General features: G+C 42.8%; 1 protein-coding gene across 1 annotated transcript in view; it reads right to left on the bottom strand.

The window, feature by feature from the left end:
- NXPH2 (neurexophilin 2) overlaps nt 1–9,385 on the bottom strand; it is a 131,256-nt gene extending 121,871 nt beyond the window's left edge. The window contains exons 1-2 of the mRNA XM_073647251.1: nt 8,909–9,385; nt 8,552–8,697 (exon numbers count right to left, since the gene is read on the bottom strand). Coding sequence (XP_073503352.1) covers nt 8,552–8,602 — 51 coding nt within the window. The 5' untranslated portion in view covers nt 8,603–8,697; nt 8,909–9,385. The remainder of the gene's footprint in view (nt 1–8,551; nt 8,698–8,908) is intronic.
- Nucleotides 9,386–22,639: the final 13,254 nt, after the last annotated feature.

Genomic DNA, 22,639 nt, shown 5'->3' with positions numbered 1-22,639 from the left:
TTAATGTCATAAATATAAAACTTACAGAACACAGCTGGGATTGTCGAAGTGTTGACATATGATTTCAGAAATGGGAGGTTTGAGATGAACAAATATGACATTTTTTTCCCCCATACCACACTTGAGTTTTCTCACAATTTTTTCGAGGATAATTTGATATGAGACTCTGCTGTTGGAAACTTCACTTTGTAGCTACTATATTAAGTAACTTGATGCGATTCACCACTTTCTATCAATACTCTGCTCATTCAACACTCACATCTTTACCTACATAATTCCAGTAGTGCATAGGTCACTTTCTCCCACAAGATAAACAAACTCATATTCCGCTGCTGTCATTATTACCATGATATTATTGACTACAAGTGCATTGAAAAAATTCAGAATAAACGTGTCCATGTTCTGTATACTTAGAGAGGTCCAAGGAACACCAATTCTACCCTCCTCCAACAAGGCCAGCGTACTCCTCTCCTGCAAACGTCATCATTCCTATTTTCAGATTACCTACACATGACCATATGGCGTCCAGGTAATCAGCCACTATCCCCCTTATGACACTGCCCCAGCCACATTGCATATTTCCCTTCGCCAACACAATCACATAAACATACAGGTCACTGCCTCCAAAAAAATCTGCATCCTCTTCTCCTTCTGCTGTCATAATTTCCAGAGTGTTCCAATCATAACTTAAAGGGGTTTTCCTATCACATCACTGATTGGATGGGACAGTGGACAGTCGAGCTCCAGGTCAGCACATTCCCAGTTGCATAAAGCTCTTGGAAATTAGTGTCAAATTCTATAACAAGCCCTCCACCTACAATGCACCGTTCATAATATTTCTTTTTCTTATGAAACAGAGGGACTGTCACGATTCCACCTCTCAGGGTGTCTGATATGCAGTTACTGATGGCCTAGCCGTCCAATCTGGTGCAGGGGCGTGCTGAGCTGTCAGTGTTTTGACTGACAGCTTGGCCGTCCAATCTGAGATTGGGAGGTGTCTTCAGGTGTTCCCTGTCCCAGGTGATTGTCCAGCTACTTAGCTGGGCTGTCAGTCCCAGACCTCTACCAGACGTAGCTTTACCTTGTGCTTGATGATCTATCGCTGCCTGACCTTGGACCTCTTTCTGACCATCTGTCTGTTTAACCCCTTCGCTCTGATCCGCTATCTTCCTGGTATTTTGACCTCGGACCATTACCTGACTACGCTTTTGCCTCTTCCCTCAGTTTATGGCGTACCCTCCTAGCTTTTGACCTCAGACTCCTTGACTATCCTGACTCACAGCTTGAGATATGACTTAGCGTCACATGGACTTTGGGCCATGAGGGACTTAGAGGACCCACAAATGACTGCTACCTCCACACCTTCTATCATCACACATCGTGATATTACCCATCATACATAAGCTAGACCTGATCGACCTGATCCCAAGAATGAACTAGGTCACTGCCTCCCACCAGATCAACACACTCCTCTTCTGCTGTTGTCATTTTTTCCTATCCATCCATGCACGCTCATGTGATATCAGACCTCCTTATGTTATGTAGTCACATAGTATCATGACACTTGGACTGACGTATCTCCCAAGTGCTGCGGTACCGAAAATATACAACTTTCCTTTCCAAAGTTTAACTCCTCTAAGCCCATCATTTACACACAGTAAAACTTTTCACAGTTCAATCCGCTGATTTTCTTTGCAATAATTAAATCTTCACTGTTTGCAGATTTAATTAAATTACACCAACCCCCAAACCCCCCCCCCAAAAAAAAACAACAACAGGTAAACGCAAGAGGTAAAAGAAAGCAACGTTCTTCCATCCAAGTGTTGGAAAAATGAAAAGGTGCGCGCCGGGGACTTGTATCTAGTAGATCATATGATGAGAGAACTCATAATTAGAGCAGTAAATCAATATTTATAAGGAACGTTTTATGTAAAGAGACCTTGTATAAGTCTGTGCAGCACAGAGAGACAGTTTAATATATAGCAGGAAGAACATCCTGTGACCAGATGTGTCTGCTCTTAACTTTCTTGAAATTTAATTCAAGAATTTTTCACAACACAAGCTGCAATTCACGTCACAACCACTGGGTGGCCACATACAGGCACATATAGCATACACATCTCCCAACAGAGTATCATAAAATCATATTTTTTTTTTTTATCAGAGCTGGTGATCTGAAGCAATATATCTTGAAATATGTCACACCAAGAGGAAAGGTAATTAAGGACATGTCTGTAGCTACATGAACTGAAATGGTCACCTGGTTTGTTAAACAAGTGGCTGATACTAAAGGAAGCTGCAAGAATTATAATAAGTAGATTACTATGCATATAAATGTAATAAATGATGTATTTATGGTTATTGTTGTGTATAGTCACCAGTCTGTACAGAAAATGCCATTAAAGTGCTTTAATCTGGCAATAACAGGTGTCAATTTATTAAATATTCTGGATTACTGGACTACATAAAGTTAAAGAGTACGGACCAGCTGGGAGGCAATTTTGTTTTTTTCTTTCTGGAATCGATATATTTTTGGCTGAAAATTATTTTTGCAATTGGGTTTCATTTACAATCTTGCACAATGTCTTTTATACTTTCTACTGTTGGCTACAGAATGAGTCAACTGATAATCCATTAGTGAGCACATTTGGGATGAATTTATATCTTCTATTGTTGGCTATAGAATGAGGCAACTGATAATCCATGAGTGAGCACATTGGGATGAGTTAATAACTTTTACCTTGCTTCTTCTGAACTCCTTTTAGCTGATTTATGACCAAATGAAAGTTGATCTGTAATAGCCACAATATACTCATTTCAGAAAAAATCTTCCATAACTTTTACTTTTGTGAGTTGTTAAATCAGATCAGATTCCTACTTCACTTTCCTCCGTCTTCTGTTTCTAGTTTTGTGACATCGACAATCATTTCATGTTCTGTACCAAAAAAAGTGCTGGATTATTGGAAAGTTTTTTTTTGTTTTAACTGGACTCTAGGTTTTCTAAACTTAGACTTATTATTAGAGGTGTTATCCACCTTTGAGGACATGTTTTTTTTTTTAATACCATGCATTTATTTGATGTTAAAAATTGCTATTGAGTTCCTTTAAATATTTTGCAGCGTCTGCATTCTGTGGCCTCTATGTTGCAATATCTATTTCAGGCTGCATAATGAGTTTACTGAGAATCTGTCAGTGAGCTCCTTCTGACTCGAGAGTTTATGTGAAATTTATATTCCTTCTTCTCAATCGATTTATAACCACAGACCACATTAACTTTAAATGAGCCTTGGTACAAAGAGTCTGTAAAAATCAAATGGTGCAAAATGTTTTAATAAAATCCAATGGGTAAAAATGATTTTTAACCCCAAATACATACATTTAGGAAAAAAAGTTAAATTCACTCCTGCTGTGATAATTTTGCATCAATTGCCTCTGTGTCTCAGTGTCTATTTCTGGCTGCAGAATGAGTAAACTGGGAATATGTCAGTGAGCTCCCTCTTTTGAGAGATTTTGTAACTGTTTTATCTGTCTTTTTTTCTGAGCTCCTTTCAGCTGATTTATGACCACAGACCACATCAAAGTTGGATGTAAAAAGGAAACAAAGAGCCTGCAAAATCCAAATGGTGCAAATTTTTAATGATACCAAAATTGCAAAAGTTATTTTTTTGCCCCAAATAAATGCATTTAGGTAAAAAAAAATATATCCAGACTGGACAACCCCTTTAAATCAATCCTCCTGTGATAAGTTAAACTTTAAACATGGCATCAAAATCCCTTTAGTCTGGTATCAATGAGATATTCTGGATTATCAAATGCTAAAAAAAAAAGTGTAAAACCAATAATATTCTGAAATGTTACTTCTGTCACCCTTGTTTCTGATGCTTTTAATTGTTTCTCTCCTCACTTGTCTCTATTTTGATCTTACGAAATATCGATATACAGCCCAAGTGCCGGATTATCAGATGCCGGATTAAAGGAATTGCTCCTTTTTTATAGATTCTTTTTTTTCAATGCCTTTCTTCCACATCACTACCCGCTTTGTAGAAATGAAAATATTGTAAAGTATAATCATGCTATGTGACATATACACCGCCGCTAAGTCCCTTTTTTTTTTTTTCCATCCCCCAAAGCTATGTAGAACATGTGCATCTCAGTGTTCTGTTCATCAGGCGGCAAAGAAAAGCCCCTCCAGTGAAATGTGGAGAAGGTAAACAGGACGCCATTGTCCGCCAATCTGGCGGTTTTGAAAGAACTGTTTCTCTTATCACCGGACTGCAGTTCTCTAATTCATTGCTTTGCTAAAGTGGCTGAGATCCTTCTCCCTCCCTCCCTGGGTATTACACAGCGAGTACAATCCACAGGCGGATTAATATTTGACACACGCGTTCTCAGAAACTAATCAATCAACTCATGTAGTCGTATGAGAAATCACCTCTTAAGGAGGCTGTTTAATCTCTTCAAGGTTCCGTTCATTTATTTATTACATTTTTTTTTTTCCCTTTTTTTACACATCGGTTAGGTAAAGTGTGGCGATGGCGGAATTAAGATGCAAGACGGCGGGGGGACCAGCGAGAAAGTTCTACAACGTGTGTCTTTCGAGATAGTCTCTCCTTGCACTTGTGCTGCGCTCATGCAAATAAATTCCGCTTATCAGCCAAATTCTACACCTCATACGATTCACAATGTTTAATGCCCAGGAAGGCGCAACAAGAAAGGAGGTTCAGAATATCAGATGCTGCGGAGGGAAAGTTTGGTAAAATCAGAATAATGTGCTAAGTGTAAAGAGAGAGAGAGGTAAAATGCTTGATAAATAGATGATAAAGATAGATGAAAGAGAGATAAACTAATGGATAGTAGGAGAAAGAAAGAAACAGAAGGAGCGAAGGAGAGAGAAAGGAAGAAGAACGAAAGAAAAAAGGAACAAAGAGAGAAAGAAAGAACAAAGAAAGAAGGAAAGAAAGAGAGATTGAGAGAAAGGACAAAGAAAGTGGGAAAGAGAGAGAGAGAAAGAGAGAAAAAAAGAAAGGAAGAGAGAGAGAAAGAAAGAAAGAAACAAAGAGAAAGAAAGGAACAAAGAAAGAAGGAAAGAAAGAGATTGAGAGAAAGGACAAAGAAAGTGAGAAAGAGAGAGAAAAAAAAAGAAAGGAAGAGAGAGAGAGAAAGAAACAAAGAGAAAGAAAGGAACAAAGAAAGAAAGGAAAGAAAGAAAGAGAAAGAAAGGAACAAAGAGGAAAAGAAAGAAGGAAAAAAAACCAGAAAGAAAGAGAGAAAGAGGGAGACAGAAAGAAAGACAAAGAAAGGAACAGAGAAAGAAAGAGAAAGAAGAAAGAGAATAAAGAGAGAGAAAGAGAGAAAGGAACAAGAACAGAAAGAAAGGAGCAAAGAAAGAGAGAGAGAAAGGGAGAGAAAGAGAGAGAGAGAGAGAGAAAGGAACAAAGCAAAAGACAAAGGAAGAAAAGAAAGAGGAAGGAAGAAAGAAAGAGCAAGAGAGAAAGAGAGAGAACGAGAGAGAAAGAAACAAAGAAAGAAAGAGAGGAAGGAAGGAAGGAAAGGAAGAAAGAGAAAAGGAAAGGAACAAAGAAAAAACAAAGGAAAGAGAGAAAGGAACAAATGGAGAAATGGAAAATGAGAAAGAATGAGAGAGAAAGAGCGAGATAGAACGAGATATAAAAAGAAAAAGGAAGAAAGAAGGAAAGAAAGGATAGAAAGTCCACTCCTCTAATACACCTAGACCTAATGCTCAGGCCGGTAAGATATAGTCATGACACAACCACGTTTCAGCTTCTGCACTTGGGCCCCTTGAGCTTTGGAGATGATTAAAGTTTGGGTCAGCAGAACCGCAGGGGGCGCTGAAGCCATCATACAGCTGCCCAAATGTGGCCGCCCATATCATGCCACTGTAAATAGAAAGATTGCTGATATATTGTTAGTTTGTTAGTATCTTGGGGGCCACGGCTTCTATTTTGGTGTCATATAGATGCTTCAGGCAGTTCTGGAGTTTCCATAGTTTCCTTCCACATTTTCACTTCTATAGGAGACACTGATATGTGACCATGCAGGAGGCTCTGGGGTTCATCGCTCTCGCCCTTCTGCCCGTGGCTGCACCATCATGTAGGGTGGACTCATTCAATCTGTTGAATAAAGACTGGGTCAAGGCCCCAAGAACGAGATTTCCTTGTTTGCGCTTTGAACCCAGATTCCCATCTGCCATCATTAACAGCTACAGACAGAACATCCAGCATCTATGGTCACAGCACAGAGTTTACTATGTATCATATAATAATCAGATGAGGACAGGTCTCAACCCTGTAACATTGCTAATCTATAGTGCTGGATTTGTCATTAACCCCTGCTCAGGTTAAACAGATGGATAAATGAATTGTTGCCCTATGTAGCAACACCCAAACCATTTTACTATACTGCAGTGACAATGAACAACCCCAGCTCTGCTGGACATGGTGCACAGTAGCTATAGATGTAATGACCCTTACAAGCCACTAAGATACAGACAGACCTAATGCTCAGGACGGTAAAATACAGTAATAATACAACCACATTTTAACATCTGCACTCGGATCCGCTTGAGCTTCAAAGTTTGGGTCAGGGGAACCACAGGGGAGGATGGTCTGCAGCCAAAATACAAAGTGCCTAAATGTGGTTGCCCATATTATGCCAGTGTGAAAGCAATCCAGGTATTCAGGGTACGGACCCTCACAGCAAAGGTCTGATCAGGGACAGCTTCCCCATCATAGAGGGGGAGACAAAGGACATTATAACTGTGATGAATTTCTTAATATGATTAACAAAAAAATATTCATTCTTGTTTGATACATGAAGTGACGAGGGGTCAGTAGCACAAAAGATGAAGATTCCTCTGTATATAAATATTATGGACTTGTGTAATAAATAGAAACTGAGCAGCATCATTGCTTAATTCTATTCTAGTAACATATATACTCTATATATAAATCCAGAAAAACAGCAGCACTGCCTAAATGGTGCAAAACTCCCCAAGGAAACTGGTAAAGTTTCCTAGCAAAGATCTAAAAATCCAAAATAGTGAAAAAGTTAGGATCCTGTATTCACCAGCACCAGGTAGGTTTCAGCTCTTTCTTTCTCAAGCTCTCATATATACACATCTGTATCTATCTATCTATCTATTATCTATCTATCTATCTATCTATCTATCTAACATCTATCTATCTATCTCTCTCTATCTACATAAATTAGTTTTATATTTCATTTTATAGTTCTATAATTTGTGACACTGTACATAAAACATAACTTATTTTCGTCCCCAACTGAATCAAACAAACTTGCAACAATTGAAAAAGAAACATTTGAACTTTCAGGAACATCAATCAGCCCCAGAAGTAAAAAAAAATCCCAATTGCTCAAAAAACAGTAACGTAATGCAGAGCGACGGAGGCGCAGAGTAAAACTATCTACAAATCTCAGATAGGTAACACAAACACAAGCTGCAAACCTTGTGAGCGAGACTAAACTGTGTATAATGGAAAAGGTGCAAGAAAACACCCAGACGTGAAATATTTATCAGGACCGAAAGTTATAGCACAGATCAGATGTCCTGGATTTATAGCCTGGCTTCATGTAATATGCACAGATGTAGCAGAGCTGAATTTGTTCTTTTGTGGGTTTGAGCAAAGAAATGAGATAATGTGTTAACTGCAATGTGAGAACACAATGAGTACTAAGTAACAAGCTGAGCTCTGCTACAATATCAAATTTATCTCTACTCTATCTATCTATCTATCATCTATCTATCTATCTATCTATCTATCATCTATCATCTATCTATCTATCATCTATCTATTATCTATCTATCTATTATCTATCTATCTATCTATCATAAATCTATCATCTATCTATCTATCTATATATCATCTATCTATCTACAATAAATTAAAGCAGAACCAGTCCCTCTGAGTCTTTGGTGCAGGCCTTCAGTTCAGGAACCAAAAAAACGCCATAATATAAATTTACAAAAAAATGACTGCACTCCACACTCTGTTTCAGTGCAAAATCTGACTTTTAATGGCCCATAGATGTAGAGATATTTCTACCTCTTTTCTGTGCATTTCTAGAACTGTATCCATCTATCCATTTATCTATGTATCCATCTATCTCTCTTTGTATCCATCATTGTATCTATATCTAGTATCTGTTTATGTATCTTTGTAAGTATTCATCTGTCCCATATCTATCTATCTATCTATCTATCTATCTATCTATCTATCTATCTATCTATCTATCTATCAATCTATGCACCAACCCATGGAACTATCTATCTATATATTTATATGTATATATATATATATATATATATAATCTATGTATCTATGCATCAACCCATGGAAATATCTATCTATATATTTATCTATATATACATATATATATATATATATATATATATATATATTATCTATCTATGCAACAACCTATGGAACTATCTATCTATATACTTATTTATTTGTATCTAGGCTATACATTTTTCAGAAAGTTGACTTTAATGGTGATTACTTGGACTTACCAGATGCAGAAGACACTTGACCAGGAGGATGGAGAATAAATGTAGTCCCATCTTGGTGTTTCTGGAGTCTAGGAGATTATGGAGGTTGTGTCTTCAGTTTTCACCCAAAGCCACATTGAATAGTCTAGAGATGAGCTGGGAGAGTCCTAAAGAGGAAAAGCAACAATATCTTATATCTGAAAGAGCAATCAGCATGGGGATGTAGCAGAGCTGAGTTTGTCGTTTGGCACAACTCAACTCCAGCTTAATATAAAGTACTGAGTTTCACCAGCTCAGGCTCTAAATGACAATCTCAACTCTGCTGCATCTACAGAAGGCGCTGTGAGCAGCAGTGCAGATGCCGGATCCGGTGATTACCTGTTCTCTCAGACTGTGCGCCCAGGACAGATCACTCCTCTTCCCAGGTCCCATGCAGCAGCTGGCCGCATAGTGGGTGAGCTCTGCTCCTCCGATCACACAGTGCACCCACAGGGGATGTAGTGTTGGTTTTCCCAACTTTTCCAGGTGTTGCTCCCAGGGGGATAGCTCAGCTAAGTGCACAGATGCATTGTGAGCTGCGCTGCACTTGTCTTGTAGGCAAATTCCAGCCTGAGTTCTGCACCCAGACTCCTCTCACTGCCAGCATCCCCATGTAACAGCTGTGGCAGCAGAGCACAGTGTATCCAGCTCTCCGCTACATCAGGGGCTGGGCGGGCGGGGGGCACACCTCCGAGCTGTCACTGGCAGCCTCTCATCTGCACCACCAATGGGGCTTTACCCATAGATCCGGAGTGTGCGGCAGGTGACCGGCGCTGCGCTCAGTGCGCTCACTCTTATCTGCCGCTCCGGAGCCCGCACATCACCTTGTGCCGGAGCAGCTCTGCAGGGGGCGTGGGAGAGGACGACCCCCACCAAGCATCCATCTATACAACCCCCCTCATTGTCACAGAGGAAAAAAAGTCACTGGAACAAGGTTAGATGTCATTTATCCAGGAAAATGAGAAATAATGGAAGTGAAGGAAACTGCAGAATAGTTCTATAGTATGAGAAATAGAGAATTATAGGGACAAAGCAATTATCCAGCAGTCATGTCACATCTATCTATAATCTCCATATCTATCTAGCTAGCTCTGCTCATGTATGTATTGTAGGTAAAATGATCGCAGGCACATATATACACATATATCCACAGGTTACAGTACAAGTGCTTCTCACTAAATTAGAATATCATCAAAAAGTTAATTTATTTCAGTTCTTCAATACAAAAAGTGAAACTCCAATATTATATATAGTCATTACACACAGAGGGATCTATTATATAGAGTCATTACACACAGAGGGATCTATTATATAGAGTCATTACACACAGAGGGATCTATTATATAGAGTCATTACACACAGAGGGATCTATTATATAGAGTCATTACACGCAGAGGGATCTATTATATAGAGTCATTACACAAAGAGGGATCTATTATATAGAGTCATTACACACAGAGGGATTATATAGAGTCATTACACACAGAGGGATCTATTATATAGAGTCATTACACGCAGAGTGATCTATTATATAGAGTCATTACACACAGAGGGATCTATTATATAGAGTCATTACACGCAGAGTGATCTATTATATAGAGTCATTACACACAGAGGGATCTATTATATAGAGTCATTACACACAGAGGGATCTATTATATAGAGTCATTACACACAGAGGGATCTATTATATAGAGTCATTACACACAGAGGGATCTATTATATAGAGTCATTACACACAGAGGGATCTATTATATAGAGTCATTACACACAGAGGGATCTATTATATAGAGTCATTACACACAGAGGGATCTATTATATAGAGTCATTACACACAGAGGGATCTATTATATAGAGTCATTACACACAGGGATCTATTATATAGAGTCATTACACACAGAGGGATCTATTATATAGAGTCATTACACGCAGAGTGATCTATTATATAGAGTCATTACACACAGAGGCATCTATTATATAGAGTCATTACACACAGAGGGATCTATTATATATAGTCATTACACACAGAGCGATCTATTATATAGAGTCATTACACACAGAGTGATCTATTATATAGGGTCATTACACACAGAGGGATCGATTATATAGAGTCATTACACACAGAGGGATCTATTATATAGAGTCATTACACACAGAGGGATCTATTATATACAGTCATTACACACAGAGCGATCTATTATATAGAGTCATTACACACAGAGTGATCTATTATATAGGGTCATTACACACAGAGGGATCGATTATATAGACTCATTACACACAGAGGGATCTATTATATAGGGTCATTACACACAGAGGGATCTATTATATAGAGTCATTACACACAGAGGGATCTATTATATAGAGTCATTACACACAGAGGGATCTATTATATAGAGTCATTACACGCAGAGGGATCTATTATATAGAGTCATTACACACAGGGATCTATTATATAGAGTCATTACACACAGGGATCTATTATATAGAGTCATTACACACAGAGGGATCTATTATATAGAGTCATTACACACAGAGGGATCTATTATATACAGTCATTACACACAGAGGGATCTATTATATACAGTCATTACACACAGAGGGATCTATTATATAGAGTCATTACACACAGAGGGATCTATTATATAGAGTCATCACACACAGAGTGATCTATTATATAGAGTCATTACACGCAGAGGGATCTATTATATAGAGTCATCACACACAGAGGGATCTATTATATAGAGTCATTACACACAGAGGGATCTATTATATAGAGTCATTAAACACAGAGGGATCTATTATATAGAGTCATTAAACACAGAGGGATCTATTATATAGAGTCATTACACACAGAGGGATCTATTATATAGAGTCATTACACACAGAGGGATCTATTATATAGAGTCATTACACACAGAGGGATCTATTATATAGAGTCATTACACACAGAGGGATCTATTATATAGAGTCATTACACACAGAGGGATCTATTATATAGAGTCATTACACACAGAGGGATCTATTATATAGAGTCATTACACACAGAGGGATCTATTATATAGAGTCATTACACACAGAGGGATCTATTTCACGTGATTATTTCTGTTAATGTTGATGATTATGGCTTACAGCCAATGAAAACACAAAAGTCATTATCTCAGTAAATTAGAATACTTCATAACAACAGCTTGAAAAATGATTTTAAAATCCGAAATGTCCTACTGAAATGTCTGTTCAGTAAATGCCCTCAATACTTGGTCGGGCTCCTTCTGCATCAGTTACTGCATCAATGCGGCAATGTGGCATGGAGGCGATCAGCCTGTGGCCCTGCTGAGGTGTTATGGAAGCCCAGGTGGCTTTGATAGCAGCCTTCAGCTCGTCTGCATTGTTGGCTCTGGGGTCTCTCATCTTCCTCCTGACAATACCCCATAGATTCTCTATAATAGATTCTCTATGGGGTTAAGGTCAGGCGAGTTTCCATCTCCAAAAAGCTTGTTGGCAGAGGGAAGCATGAAGGGCTCTACAATGTCCTGGTAGACGGCTGCGCTGACTTTGGTCTTGATAAAACACAGTGGACCTACACCAGCCGATGACATGGCCCCCCAAACCATCACTGATTGTGGAAACTTCACACTAGACCTCCAGCAGCTTGGATTGTGGCCTCTCCACTCTCCCTCCAGACTCTGGGACATTGTGAAGTGTGTCAGTGACTGCCTTCTGGACATCTGTCAAGTTAGCAGTCTTCCCCATGATTGTGGAGCCTACTGAAACAGACTAAGGCTATGTGCCCACGATGCAGAAATGAAGCAGAAAATGTCTGCATCATTTCTGCATCTCCCTGGCAGAAAAAACGCATGCAGATTGTACATGCGTTTTTCCTGTGGAATACATGCGGATTCACATGCGTTTCCACATGCGTTTCCACATGCGGATTGACAAGCGCTTTCCAAGTGATTTTAGCATCACTTGGAAAGTGCTTGACAACTAGGTCACACTATATAAATCCATGCAAACAGCATGGATTTATATACTGTGACCGAAAGAATGTTTAAAAAAAACAACAAAAACTATACTCACCCCCGATGCCCCGGCGTGTGCTGCCGCGTTCGTTCCTAGCTCATTCCTGGCTGCCGGGATATCGCGAGACACTGCGCTGAAGGGCCTGCGGTCACATGACTGTGACGTCACCGCAGGTCCTTCAGTCCTGTCCGCAAGCACAGGGAAGGAGACCGGCGGCCGTCGGAAGGTGAATATAATCTTTATTTTTTATTTTATTCTTTTTTTTTACAGGTGCAATGGTACCCAGGTCTGGATGAGAGTCTTCTCTCCTCCAGACTTGGGTACCATCCGCACATTGAACCGCATATAATCCGTGAGTACAAATGTACTGACACGGATTATGTGCGTCTCAATGCAAGTCAATGGCGGCGATTACGCTGCGCTTCCGCAAAAATAATGGATAATGCTGCGGATTTTTGAGCGCAGCATAAACGCTGCGGAAAAATCCGCAGCATGGGCATTGAAAGTGCGGAATTGCATAGGGGACCATGGCAGAAGACTTACCATGCGTTTATCATGCGTTTACGCTGCGGAAATTTCCGCACCAAAAACGCATGAAATACGCATCGTGGGCACACAGCCTAAGGGACATTTTTAAATGCTTAGGAAGCCTTTGCAGGTGTTTTTTGTTAATTATTCTAATTTACTGAGATAATGACTTCTGTGTTTTCATGGGCTGTAAGCCATAATCATCAGCATTAACAGAAATAAACACTTGAAATAGATCACTCTGTTTGTAATGACTCTATATAATCGATCCCTCTGTGTGTAATGACTCTATATAATAGATCGCTCTGTGTGTAATGACTCTATATAATAGATCCCTCTGTGTGTAATGACTCTATATAATAGATCCCTCTGTGTGTGATGACTCTATATAATAGATCCCACTGCGTGTAATGACTCTATATAATAGATCCCTCTGTGTAATGACTCTATATAATAGATCCCTCTGTGTGTAATGACTCTATATAATCGATCCCTCTGTGTGTAATGACTCTATATAATAGATCCCTCTGTGTGTAATGACTCTATATAATAGATCCCTCTGTGTGTAATGACTCTATATAATAGATCCCTCTGTGTGTAATGACTCTATATAATAGATTCCTCTGCGTGTAATGACTCTATATAATAGATCGCTCTGTGTGTAATGACTCTATATAATAGATCCCTCTGTGTGTAACGACTCTATATAATAGATCGCTCTGTGTGTAATGACTCTACATAATAGATCCCTCTGTGTGTAATGACTATATATAATAGATCCCTCTGTGTGTAATGACTCCATATAATAGATCCCTCTGTGTGTAATGACTATATAATAGATCCCTCTGTGTGTAATGACTCTATATAATAGATCCCTCTGTGTGTAATGACTCTATATAATAGATCCCTCTGTGTGTAATGACTCCATATAATAGATCCCTCTGTGTGTAATGACTCTATATAATAGATCGCTCTGTGTGTAATGACTCTATATAATAGATCCCTCTGTGTGTAATGACTCTATATAATAGATCCCTCTGTGTGTAATGACTCTATATAATAGATCCCTCTGTGTGTAATGACTCCATATATTAGATCCCTCTGTGTGTAATGGCTCTATATAATAGATCGCTCTGTGTGTAATGACTCTATATAATAGATCCCTCTGTGTGTAATGACTCTATATAATAGATCCCTCTGTGTGTAATGACTCTATATAATAGATCCCTCTGTTTGTAATGACTCTATATAATCGATCCCTCTGTGTGTAATGACTCTATATAATAGATCCCTCTGTGTGTAATGACTCTATATAATAGATCGCTCTGTGTGTAATGACTCTATATAATAGATCACTCTGTGTGTATTGACTCTATATAATAGATCCCTCTGTTTGTAATGACTCTATATAATCGATCCCTCTGTGTGTAATGACTCTATATAATAGATCCCTCTGTGTGTAATGACTCTATATAATAGATCCCTCTGTGTGTAATGACTCTATATAATAGATCCCTCTGCATGTAATGACTCTATATAATAGATCCCTCTGTGTGTAATGACTCTATATAATAGATCGCTCTGTGTGTAATGACTCTATATAATAGATCCCTCTGTGTGTAATGACTCTATATAATAGATCCCTCTGTTTGTAATGACTCTATATAATCGATCCCTCTGTGTGTAATGACTCTATATAATAGATCCCTCTGTGTGTAATGACTCTATATAATAGATCCCTCTGTGTGTAATGACTCAATATAATAGATCCCTCTGTGTGTAATGACTCTATATAATAGATCCCTCTGTGTGTAATGACTCTATATAATAGATCCCTCCGTGTGTAATGACTCTATATAATAGATCCCTCTGTGTGTAATGACTCTATATAATAGATCACTCTGTGTGTAATGACTCTATATAATAGATCCCTCTGTGTGTAATGACTCTATATAATAGATCCCTCTGTGTGTAATGACTCTATATAATAGATCCCTCTGTGTGTAATGACTCTATATAATAGATCCCTCTGTGTGTAATGACTCTATATAATAGATCCCTCTGTGTAATGACTCTATATAATAGATCCCTCTGTGTGTAATGACTCTATATAATATAGGAGTTTCACTTTTTGTATTGAAGAACTGAAATAAATTAACTTTGTGATGATATTCTAATTTAGTGAGATGCACCTGTACTCTGTCTGACTCATTGACTTGTGCAGAATTATTTTCGTCAATCTCTGTTCTGTGCAAAGAGAATTGTGCAGGGAAGAGAAGGTGAGCTGTGACCGCCTACTGAGAATGGTGGATCCTCTAATATTAACTGTATATAGAGATGTTATCAGTCATTGTACAGGAGGAGGAGGTGAGCTGTGACATCACCTATTGTGAAAGGTGGATCCTGTGTTATCTACTGTATATAGAGGTGTTATCAATCATTGTACAGGAGGAGGAGGTGAGCTGTGACATCTTTTGTGAATGGTGGATCCTGTGTTATTTACTGTATATAGAGATGTTATCAATCATTGTACAGGAGGAGGAGGTGAGCTGTGACATCATCTATTGTGAATGGTGGATCCTGTGTTATCTACTAAATATAGAGGTGTTATCAGTCATTGTACAGGAGGAGGAGGTAAGCTGTGACATCTATTGTGAATGGTGGATCCTGTGTTATCTACTGCATATAGAGGTGTTATGAGTCACTGTACAGGAGGAGGAGGAGTAGGAGGTGAGCTGTGACATCTATTGTGAATGGTGGATCCTGTGTTATCAGCTGTATATACAGGTGTTATCAGTCATTGTACAGGCGGAGGAGGTGAGCTGTGACATCACCCATTGTGAATGGTGGATCCTGTGTTATCTACTGTATATAGAGGTGTTATCAGTCATTATACAGGAGGAGGAGGAGGTGAGCTGTGACATCACCCATTGTGAATGGTGGATCCTGTGTTATCTACTGTGTATAGAGGTGTTATGTGTCATTGTACAGGAGGAGGTGAGCTGTGACATCAGCTATTGTGAATGGTGCATTTTCAGGTTTGTACTGTATATAGAGGTGCATTAATGATAATGAGACTGCCAAAGTGTCTTGTAGAAAAAAATGGAAGCGCAAGATTTCTGATTTTTATTAATATGAAGTGGTGTGGAGACCGGGTGAAAATTAAAAAAAAATGATAAAAAATAAAAGAAAATATTGTTAAAGTATTTTTCCTTATTTTAAATGAGTCATCTTCTGATGAAACCATCACTCGTCGGTTTAGGGCACCAGCCGACTTTTTTGGACTCCTGAGCCCTTGGACCATCTGACAGTAGCCACGTGTCTGACTGTTCTGTATAACATGCATGGTCCTTGTGGTCCCCAGACAGCAGAGATTGGGGTGCAGACATACACTGACCTATAGAGGGGAGGACACAACTAGAGGATTTATGCCTGTGACTTGTATAACAACCTGTGCTGCTGGTGACCATATAAATGGAGCTGAAGAAGTTATCAAGGAAAAAGAAGACTTTGGATTCATCCCAGTGACTCAACAGGTGACAGCTGAAGGCAAATGTCTGGAAGCTGCGTGAACTCCCTGGAGAGGACGGTGTGACCCTCGAGAGGCGCCACCTTGTGGAAAAGCGGAATGGACATAGATTTGATGATGGCGACTTGTGCCGAGGATTTAGAGTGGACACCTGGACTTGGATGGAAAGGTTCCGGAGATGTTTGACTCAGTAGCCAAAGGATTTGGCCCCCACACAGGGCTGGCGTCAGCACCCAGCGCACCCGGGCAAGTGCCGGGGCCCTGAGCAGGCGGGGGGGCCCACTCACCGCTGGGCACCCCGGCGCACTATGGGACCCATGAGCGGTGAGGTGCCGGTGTCAGCGCCCGCTCCCCCCCGCTTGTTCAGGGCCCCGGCACAATACTTACCCCTCCTCGTGCCTCCGCAGCAGTTCTGGTCTCTTCCGCGGCTGCTGCACTGTGACGTCTCAGGTCAGAGGGTACGGTGACGTCTTTACACTGCGCTCTCTCCTGAGGCAGCGCACAGTGGGAAGACGCCGGCAACGCGGCTGAGGAATCTGGAGCAGGGCATTATATGGTGGGGGGGGGACAAGTGACATCCTGCATGGGGCATTATATGGGGGGGGGTGATATCCTGCATGGGGCATTATATGGAGGGGTGACATCTTGAATGGGGCATTATATGGGGAGGGGTGACATCCTGCATGGGGCATTATATGGGGGGGTGACATCTTGCATGGGGCATTATATGGGGGGAGAGGGGACATCCTGCATGGGGCATTATATGGTGGGGGGAGGTGACATCCTGCATGGGGCATTATGTGGAGGCCAGTATCCTCTATGTAGCGTTATATGGGGGCCAGTATCCTGTATGGAGCATTATATGGGGACTAGTATCCTGTGTAGAGCATTATATGGGGATCAGTATCCTGTATGGAGCATTATATGGGGATCAGTATCCTGTATGGAGCGTTATATGGTGACCAGTATCCTGTATGGAACGTTATATGGGGGCCAGTATCCTGCATGGTGCGTTATATGGGGCCCATAATACTGTATGGAGGACTATACTGTCCGGTCTGCGCTGTGTGTTGAGAGAATTCGCCGGTTTCTGAGCTATTGTAGAATTTACAATAGATATCGCTCATGTAATGTAAGAGGTGAAATCTTCGGCATTGTACTATATATATATATTTCTCTGCTGTATCTCTGCATCATGAATGGTGGTATGTGTTAAAGGGGCCACTGAGACTGTTTCGCCCAGGACCCACAAAAACCTGGAGCCGGCTTTGCCCCCACATACCTACGTCCAATGGAAGACTGTAAAAGTTGCTGCTGCAAATATAAGACTCATTTATTGCTCAACATACAGTAACTCCAAGAAAAGCTATAACGGAAGTGGAGACCACTCAGTATGAGATGGTGCAACAGACCCATCCTTATCTACTAGTGTTTAGACCTGAAAGATCTGTCCTCCTTTGCAGACATGATTCTTACTTAAATACTTCAACTTTGTTCTAAAACTAACTTTTTGCAATTGGGTTTCATTAAAAGTTTTGGAGCATTTGTCTTCTACAGACACTGTGTTGCTCCGTCTATTACTGGCTGTAGAATGAGGTAACCGAGGGTCCATCAGTGAGCTGATTCTAATGGTCTAACGGGAGAATTTCTAACACTTTTTATCTGTCTTAGGCCTCGTTCACACGGTCAGTATTTGATCAGTATTTCACATCAGTATTTGTAAGCCAAAACCAGGAGAGGAACAATCAGAGGAAAATTATAAAAGAAACAAGTCACCACTTCTGCATTTATCACCCACTACTGGTTTGGGATTACAAATACTGATGTGAAATACTGACCAAATACTGAATGTGTGAACGTGGCCTATTTCGGAGCTCTTCAGCTGATTACAGACCATAGACCACATCAGGTACTGTACAGCATCAAGCAGTTAAGAACGTGTTTTTCTTTAGGTTTGTTTATGGTCTCAAAAAATAATTAGCAGAATAGTGAGTGCAGCTCTGGAGTACAATACAGGATGTAATTCAGGATCAGTACAGGATCAGTAATGTAATGTATGTACACAGTGACTGCACCAGCAGATTAGTGAGTGCAGCTCTGCAGTATAATACAGGATGCAACTCAGGATCAGTACAGGATCAGTAATGTAATGTATGTACACAGTGACTGCACCAGCAGAATAGTGAGTGCAGCTCTGGAGTATAATACAGGATGTAATTCAGGATCAGTACAGGATCAGTAATGTAATGTATGTACACAGTGACTGCACCAGCAGATTAGTGAGTGCAGCTCTGGAGTATAATACAGGATGCAACTCAGGATCAGTACAGGATCAGTAATGTAATGTATGCACACAGTGACTCCACCAGCAGCATACTGGGTGCAGCTCTGATCAGCTGCTAGTCAGTGTGGTGATTACGGGTGTGGTGGCTGCAGATCCTGCTGTGAGCTCCTGATCTCTGAGAACCAACACCTCTCCACCTGGGGACCTGCTCTCTCTCTTTCCCGGAGGGAGAGCTGGTTTCTGGGATGAGTGAGGGAGCCAAGCCCCAGGCTTCTGCTTCCCGAACCAGGCCGGCGGGGGGCAGAAGAAACCAGCAACCGGCCTGCACATCAGAGGACTCGGGGATGAGACGCTGCACCAGGAGTCGCAGCAATGTGGCTCCTACTCCTCCCGGGATTGTGGAGACCCCTAGAAGCCGCAAGGCTTCCAGCATGGAGGTAAAGCCTGACAGCGGCGTGCATGATGGTGCTCCTTCCGGAGGAAAGCGGAGTGCTCACGGAGGTGAGGCCGACCTCCCTGAGGGGGGTTGGGCGCTGTAGGGACCCCGGGAGTCTGTGTCCACCTATGCCTCCCGGGTCATGATCCGCCTCCGTGAGTATGAAGATGCCAGTAAGCTCATCAGGAGGCTCCGGGAGGAGCTGCGCTGCACAAGCGCCAAAGCTGCGGGGGCCTCCAAACAGAGCAAGGCTAAACTCCAGGCCGAGGTAAAGCGACTGACCAGCGAGATTCACCTGCTGGAACTGAGGAAAGCTGACATCAGGGAGCAGAGTGGTCATTTCAAAGAAAAACTAATAAATGAAGACCGCTTTAGAGAAATGGCTGATACCAGAGAGCAAAGGCAGATGGGGCTGCAGCCTGAGAGCCAGGTGGATGATGAGAGTGATGATGACCAGCAGGAAGCCCCACCTGGCAGCCTGCAAAGTCACCCGCAGGCCACGTGCAGCGAGCTCCCTGCAGGACAGGCGACAGTGACATCCGGTCGCAGTTCTGCCGGCTCTGGGGAGGACAGTGACAGCAGCGGCCAGGGAGGGGCGCTAATGGCGGAGATTAAGCTCCTGGAGTCCCCAGTGTGCCTCCAAAACTTCCATCTTGGTGACGATCTACCAGAAGAGGCACCTGGGGGCCACAAAAAGGCAAAGAAGACCAAGCCAAAGCTGCAGGAGGCGGTAAGATACGTATATGCACCCCTCCCTGTACCCCCTGAGTCGGCGGCAGGCTCAGCTCGCTGTATAAGCCCCGTTGCCCAGCCCAGCCCGGGTTCTGCTGTGGATCCGGTGCAAAGGCGCGGGGAGATTACAGAGCGCGGTAGTGAGGCGCAGAGCTCCGTCTCTGCTTGTAGTAGTGGGGACGCAGCAGGAGGTGCATCAGTCGAGAGGCTGGACAGTGAGGGCGGCCCGGCGGCGGGCGTTCCGTCAGGCCACGATGCTGTGGTGCGCTCCTCAGTGGGAGGGGGGAGCAGCCCGGTGTCGGGGGCAGCTCCGGTAGCCTCGGCACCTCTGAATGCTGTTGCCGCTGATCACTTAGTTGAGAAGCGACGGCAGTGTGAGGGGGCTGTCGGGGCTGAGCGTTCCGGTCCTCCCACGAAAGTGCTATTTTGTGTTGGCGTCGCTGGTCCGGAAGATCCTGATGCTAAAGATCAGCGGCGCCTAACAGCATCTAAAGATCAGCGGCACATTATTCCGAATACCAAACAGCGGAAATTACCGACCAATGATGTGGAGGGCACACATAAGACCGGGGGTGAGGTCGCCTCCAGTTCTATGGAGGTGACTGAGCCCCTTGTGCCTGATGCAGAGGTCAAAATGTCATCCGCCATTGTTACTGGTCCAGCAGGAATGAATGTGGTGGTGGGGGTGAATGAGGCTAATTCATTGTCTAGTGGTGTGGTTGCTGGTTGGTGGAGGGTGAGATGGAGGTGGGTAATGGTGTTGCTGTTCGGGCTGATGTGGTCACTGGTCCGGTTGCCCCCCCGGGGGTGGCAACACCTGTCCAGAGTTATGCCAGTGTCACCTCCGGGGCAAATAGGGCATCCTCCTTGTCTCCGGGCTTTGGGGACGGCATGTTGCAACGGCGCCTTCTGGAGGCTCTAAAGAAGGGGGAGAGATCACTAATGGTAGAGGGTCGAGAGGTTGATCTATCCTTCTGGATAGAGAGGCATGGCCTCGGGGCCTTCCGAGAGCAAAAAGGGGGGGATACAGTGTGGTCCCTCCCAACAGCCGGGCCAGGCAGTGTGCGTAGGAATGTGGTCCGTCTTCGGTTGAGGGGCAGTGATGCATGTCCTCCAAGGTCTAAAGTTGTGGAGCTCCTGCTGAGGATGGGCTTCAAGGCGATTGACATCTACGCCTTGATACATCCCTATTCCACGCCTGAGTTTGATATCAGCTTTGTTCGGCCGGAGGGGCTTGAGCTCTTCTGGGCGAATTATGAGCTGGCAAAAAATGAGCCCGGCTGGCGAGACTTTGCCGTTCAGGCAGTGTCTCGCCAAAACCAGATCAAGAAAGTGACCGTGATGACTCGTAACGAGTCGCTTTCTTGCTATGACATCATGACGTGGCTTGGTCGGTATGGAGAGGTGGTGGAGATGCCAAAGAAAAACCGCGACGAGTTTGGTATCTAGTCAGGGGCCTGGACGTTTATGGTAAAACTTAAGCGTTCAGGTGGTACGGTTGCCCACATTCCATCGTCTGCCTTCCTGGGTAGGGATCGTATCCTGGTCTTCCACCAGGGGCAACCGAAGCTCTGTCACAGGTGCGGCGACCCCACACACTTCAGTGCAAACTGCACCGTGCAGAAATGCGCGTTGTGTGGGGGTGTCGGCCATCTTGCCGCCTCTTGTGTGGAGATTAGGTGCCACCTGTGTGGTGAGTTAGGTCACCCATTCAGCCGTTGTCCTCGCTCCTTCGCTAATGCAGTCGAGACCCCGGTGGGAGTAAGCCGTGAGGCCGATTCTGCTGGGGAGGGGACTAGCAGGGGTGGGGGAGCCGAGGGGCCAGGGAAGAAAAGCAATAAAAAGACGCCTGCCCAGCTGAGGCGTCTAGACAAGCGCAGACAGGAGAGGGAGCGGGGCGAGCCCCAGACTACCGGGGCAGCCCCTGTCCTGGATGCCAGTCTTGCTGCTGAGGCCCCGAGGGATGATGAGTTGGATGAGGAGGTCAGGAGGATCCACAGGGAGGAAACCGCCTCTGCTTCAGAATCCTTCCATTATGAAAGTATGGATGAGGATAATAAGCGGTGGCTAGAGAACAAGCGTAAGCTCGGCACCAAAAAGAAGAGAAAGAAGGGAGATAAAACATCTTCTCCCGCTCTGACCAAGGTACCTAAGGAAGGTAAAACTGACTCCCCTCTGGTTGGTCTTTCTAACCGGTTCCAAGCCCTTGATAACATCTCTTCCTCTGAGGAGGAGGCCGAGGGTGAGGTTCCGGCTTCAGCGGAGCTTACAGGGGGTGCCGAGTCTCCTTCTCCTGGGGATGCAGGGTCCTTGGGGGGAGGGACTGGCCCAGAGTCCGGAGACGAGGACGAGAAAAGAAGGAAAAATGTGGGAATGGACACCTCTGTGTCATTAAAGAGGGGGAAGGATTCCTCCTCTGAGGCAGAGGGTAAGGGGAGTGGGAAGAAGAAAGCCATCTAACTCAATCACCAATGATGGCGGTACCCACTCCGTTGACGCTGGCTTCCATTAATGTCGCCAGCATTAAGTCAAATATGG

Source organism: Phyllobates terribilis, unplaced genomic scaffold, assembly GCF_046119375.1.
Source record: "Phyllobates terribilis strain yellow unplaced genomic scaffold, ASM4611937v1 Scaffold_9__5_contigs__length_417890890, whole genome shotgun sequence".
NCBI lineage: Eukaryota > Metazoa > Chordata > Amphibia > Anura > Dendrobatidae > Phyllobates > Phyllobates terribilis.
Note: the sequence above shows the minus strand (reverse complement) of the source record. Positions and strands in the feature narration are given on the sequence as shown.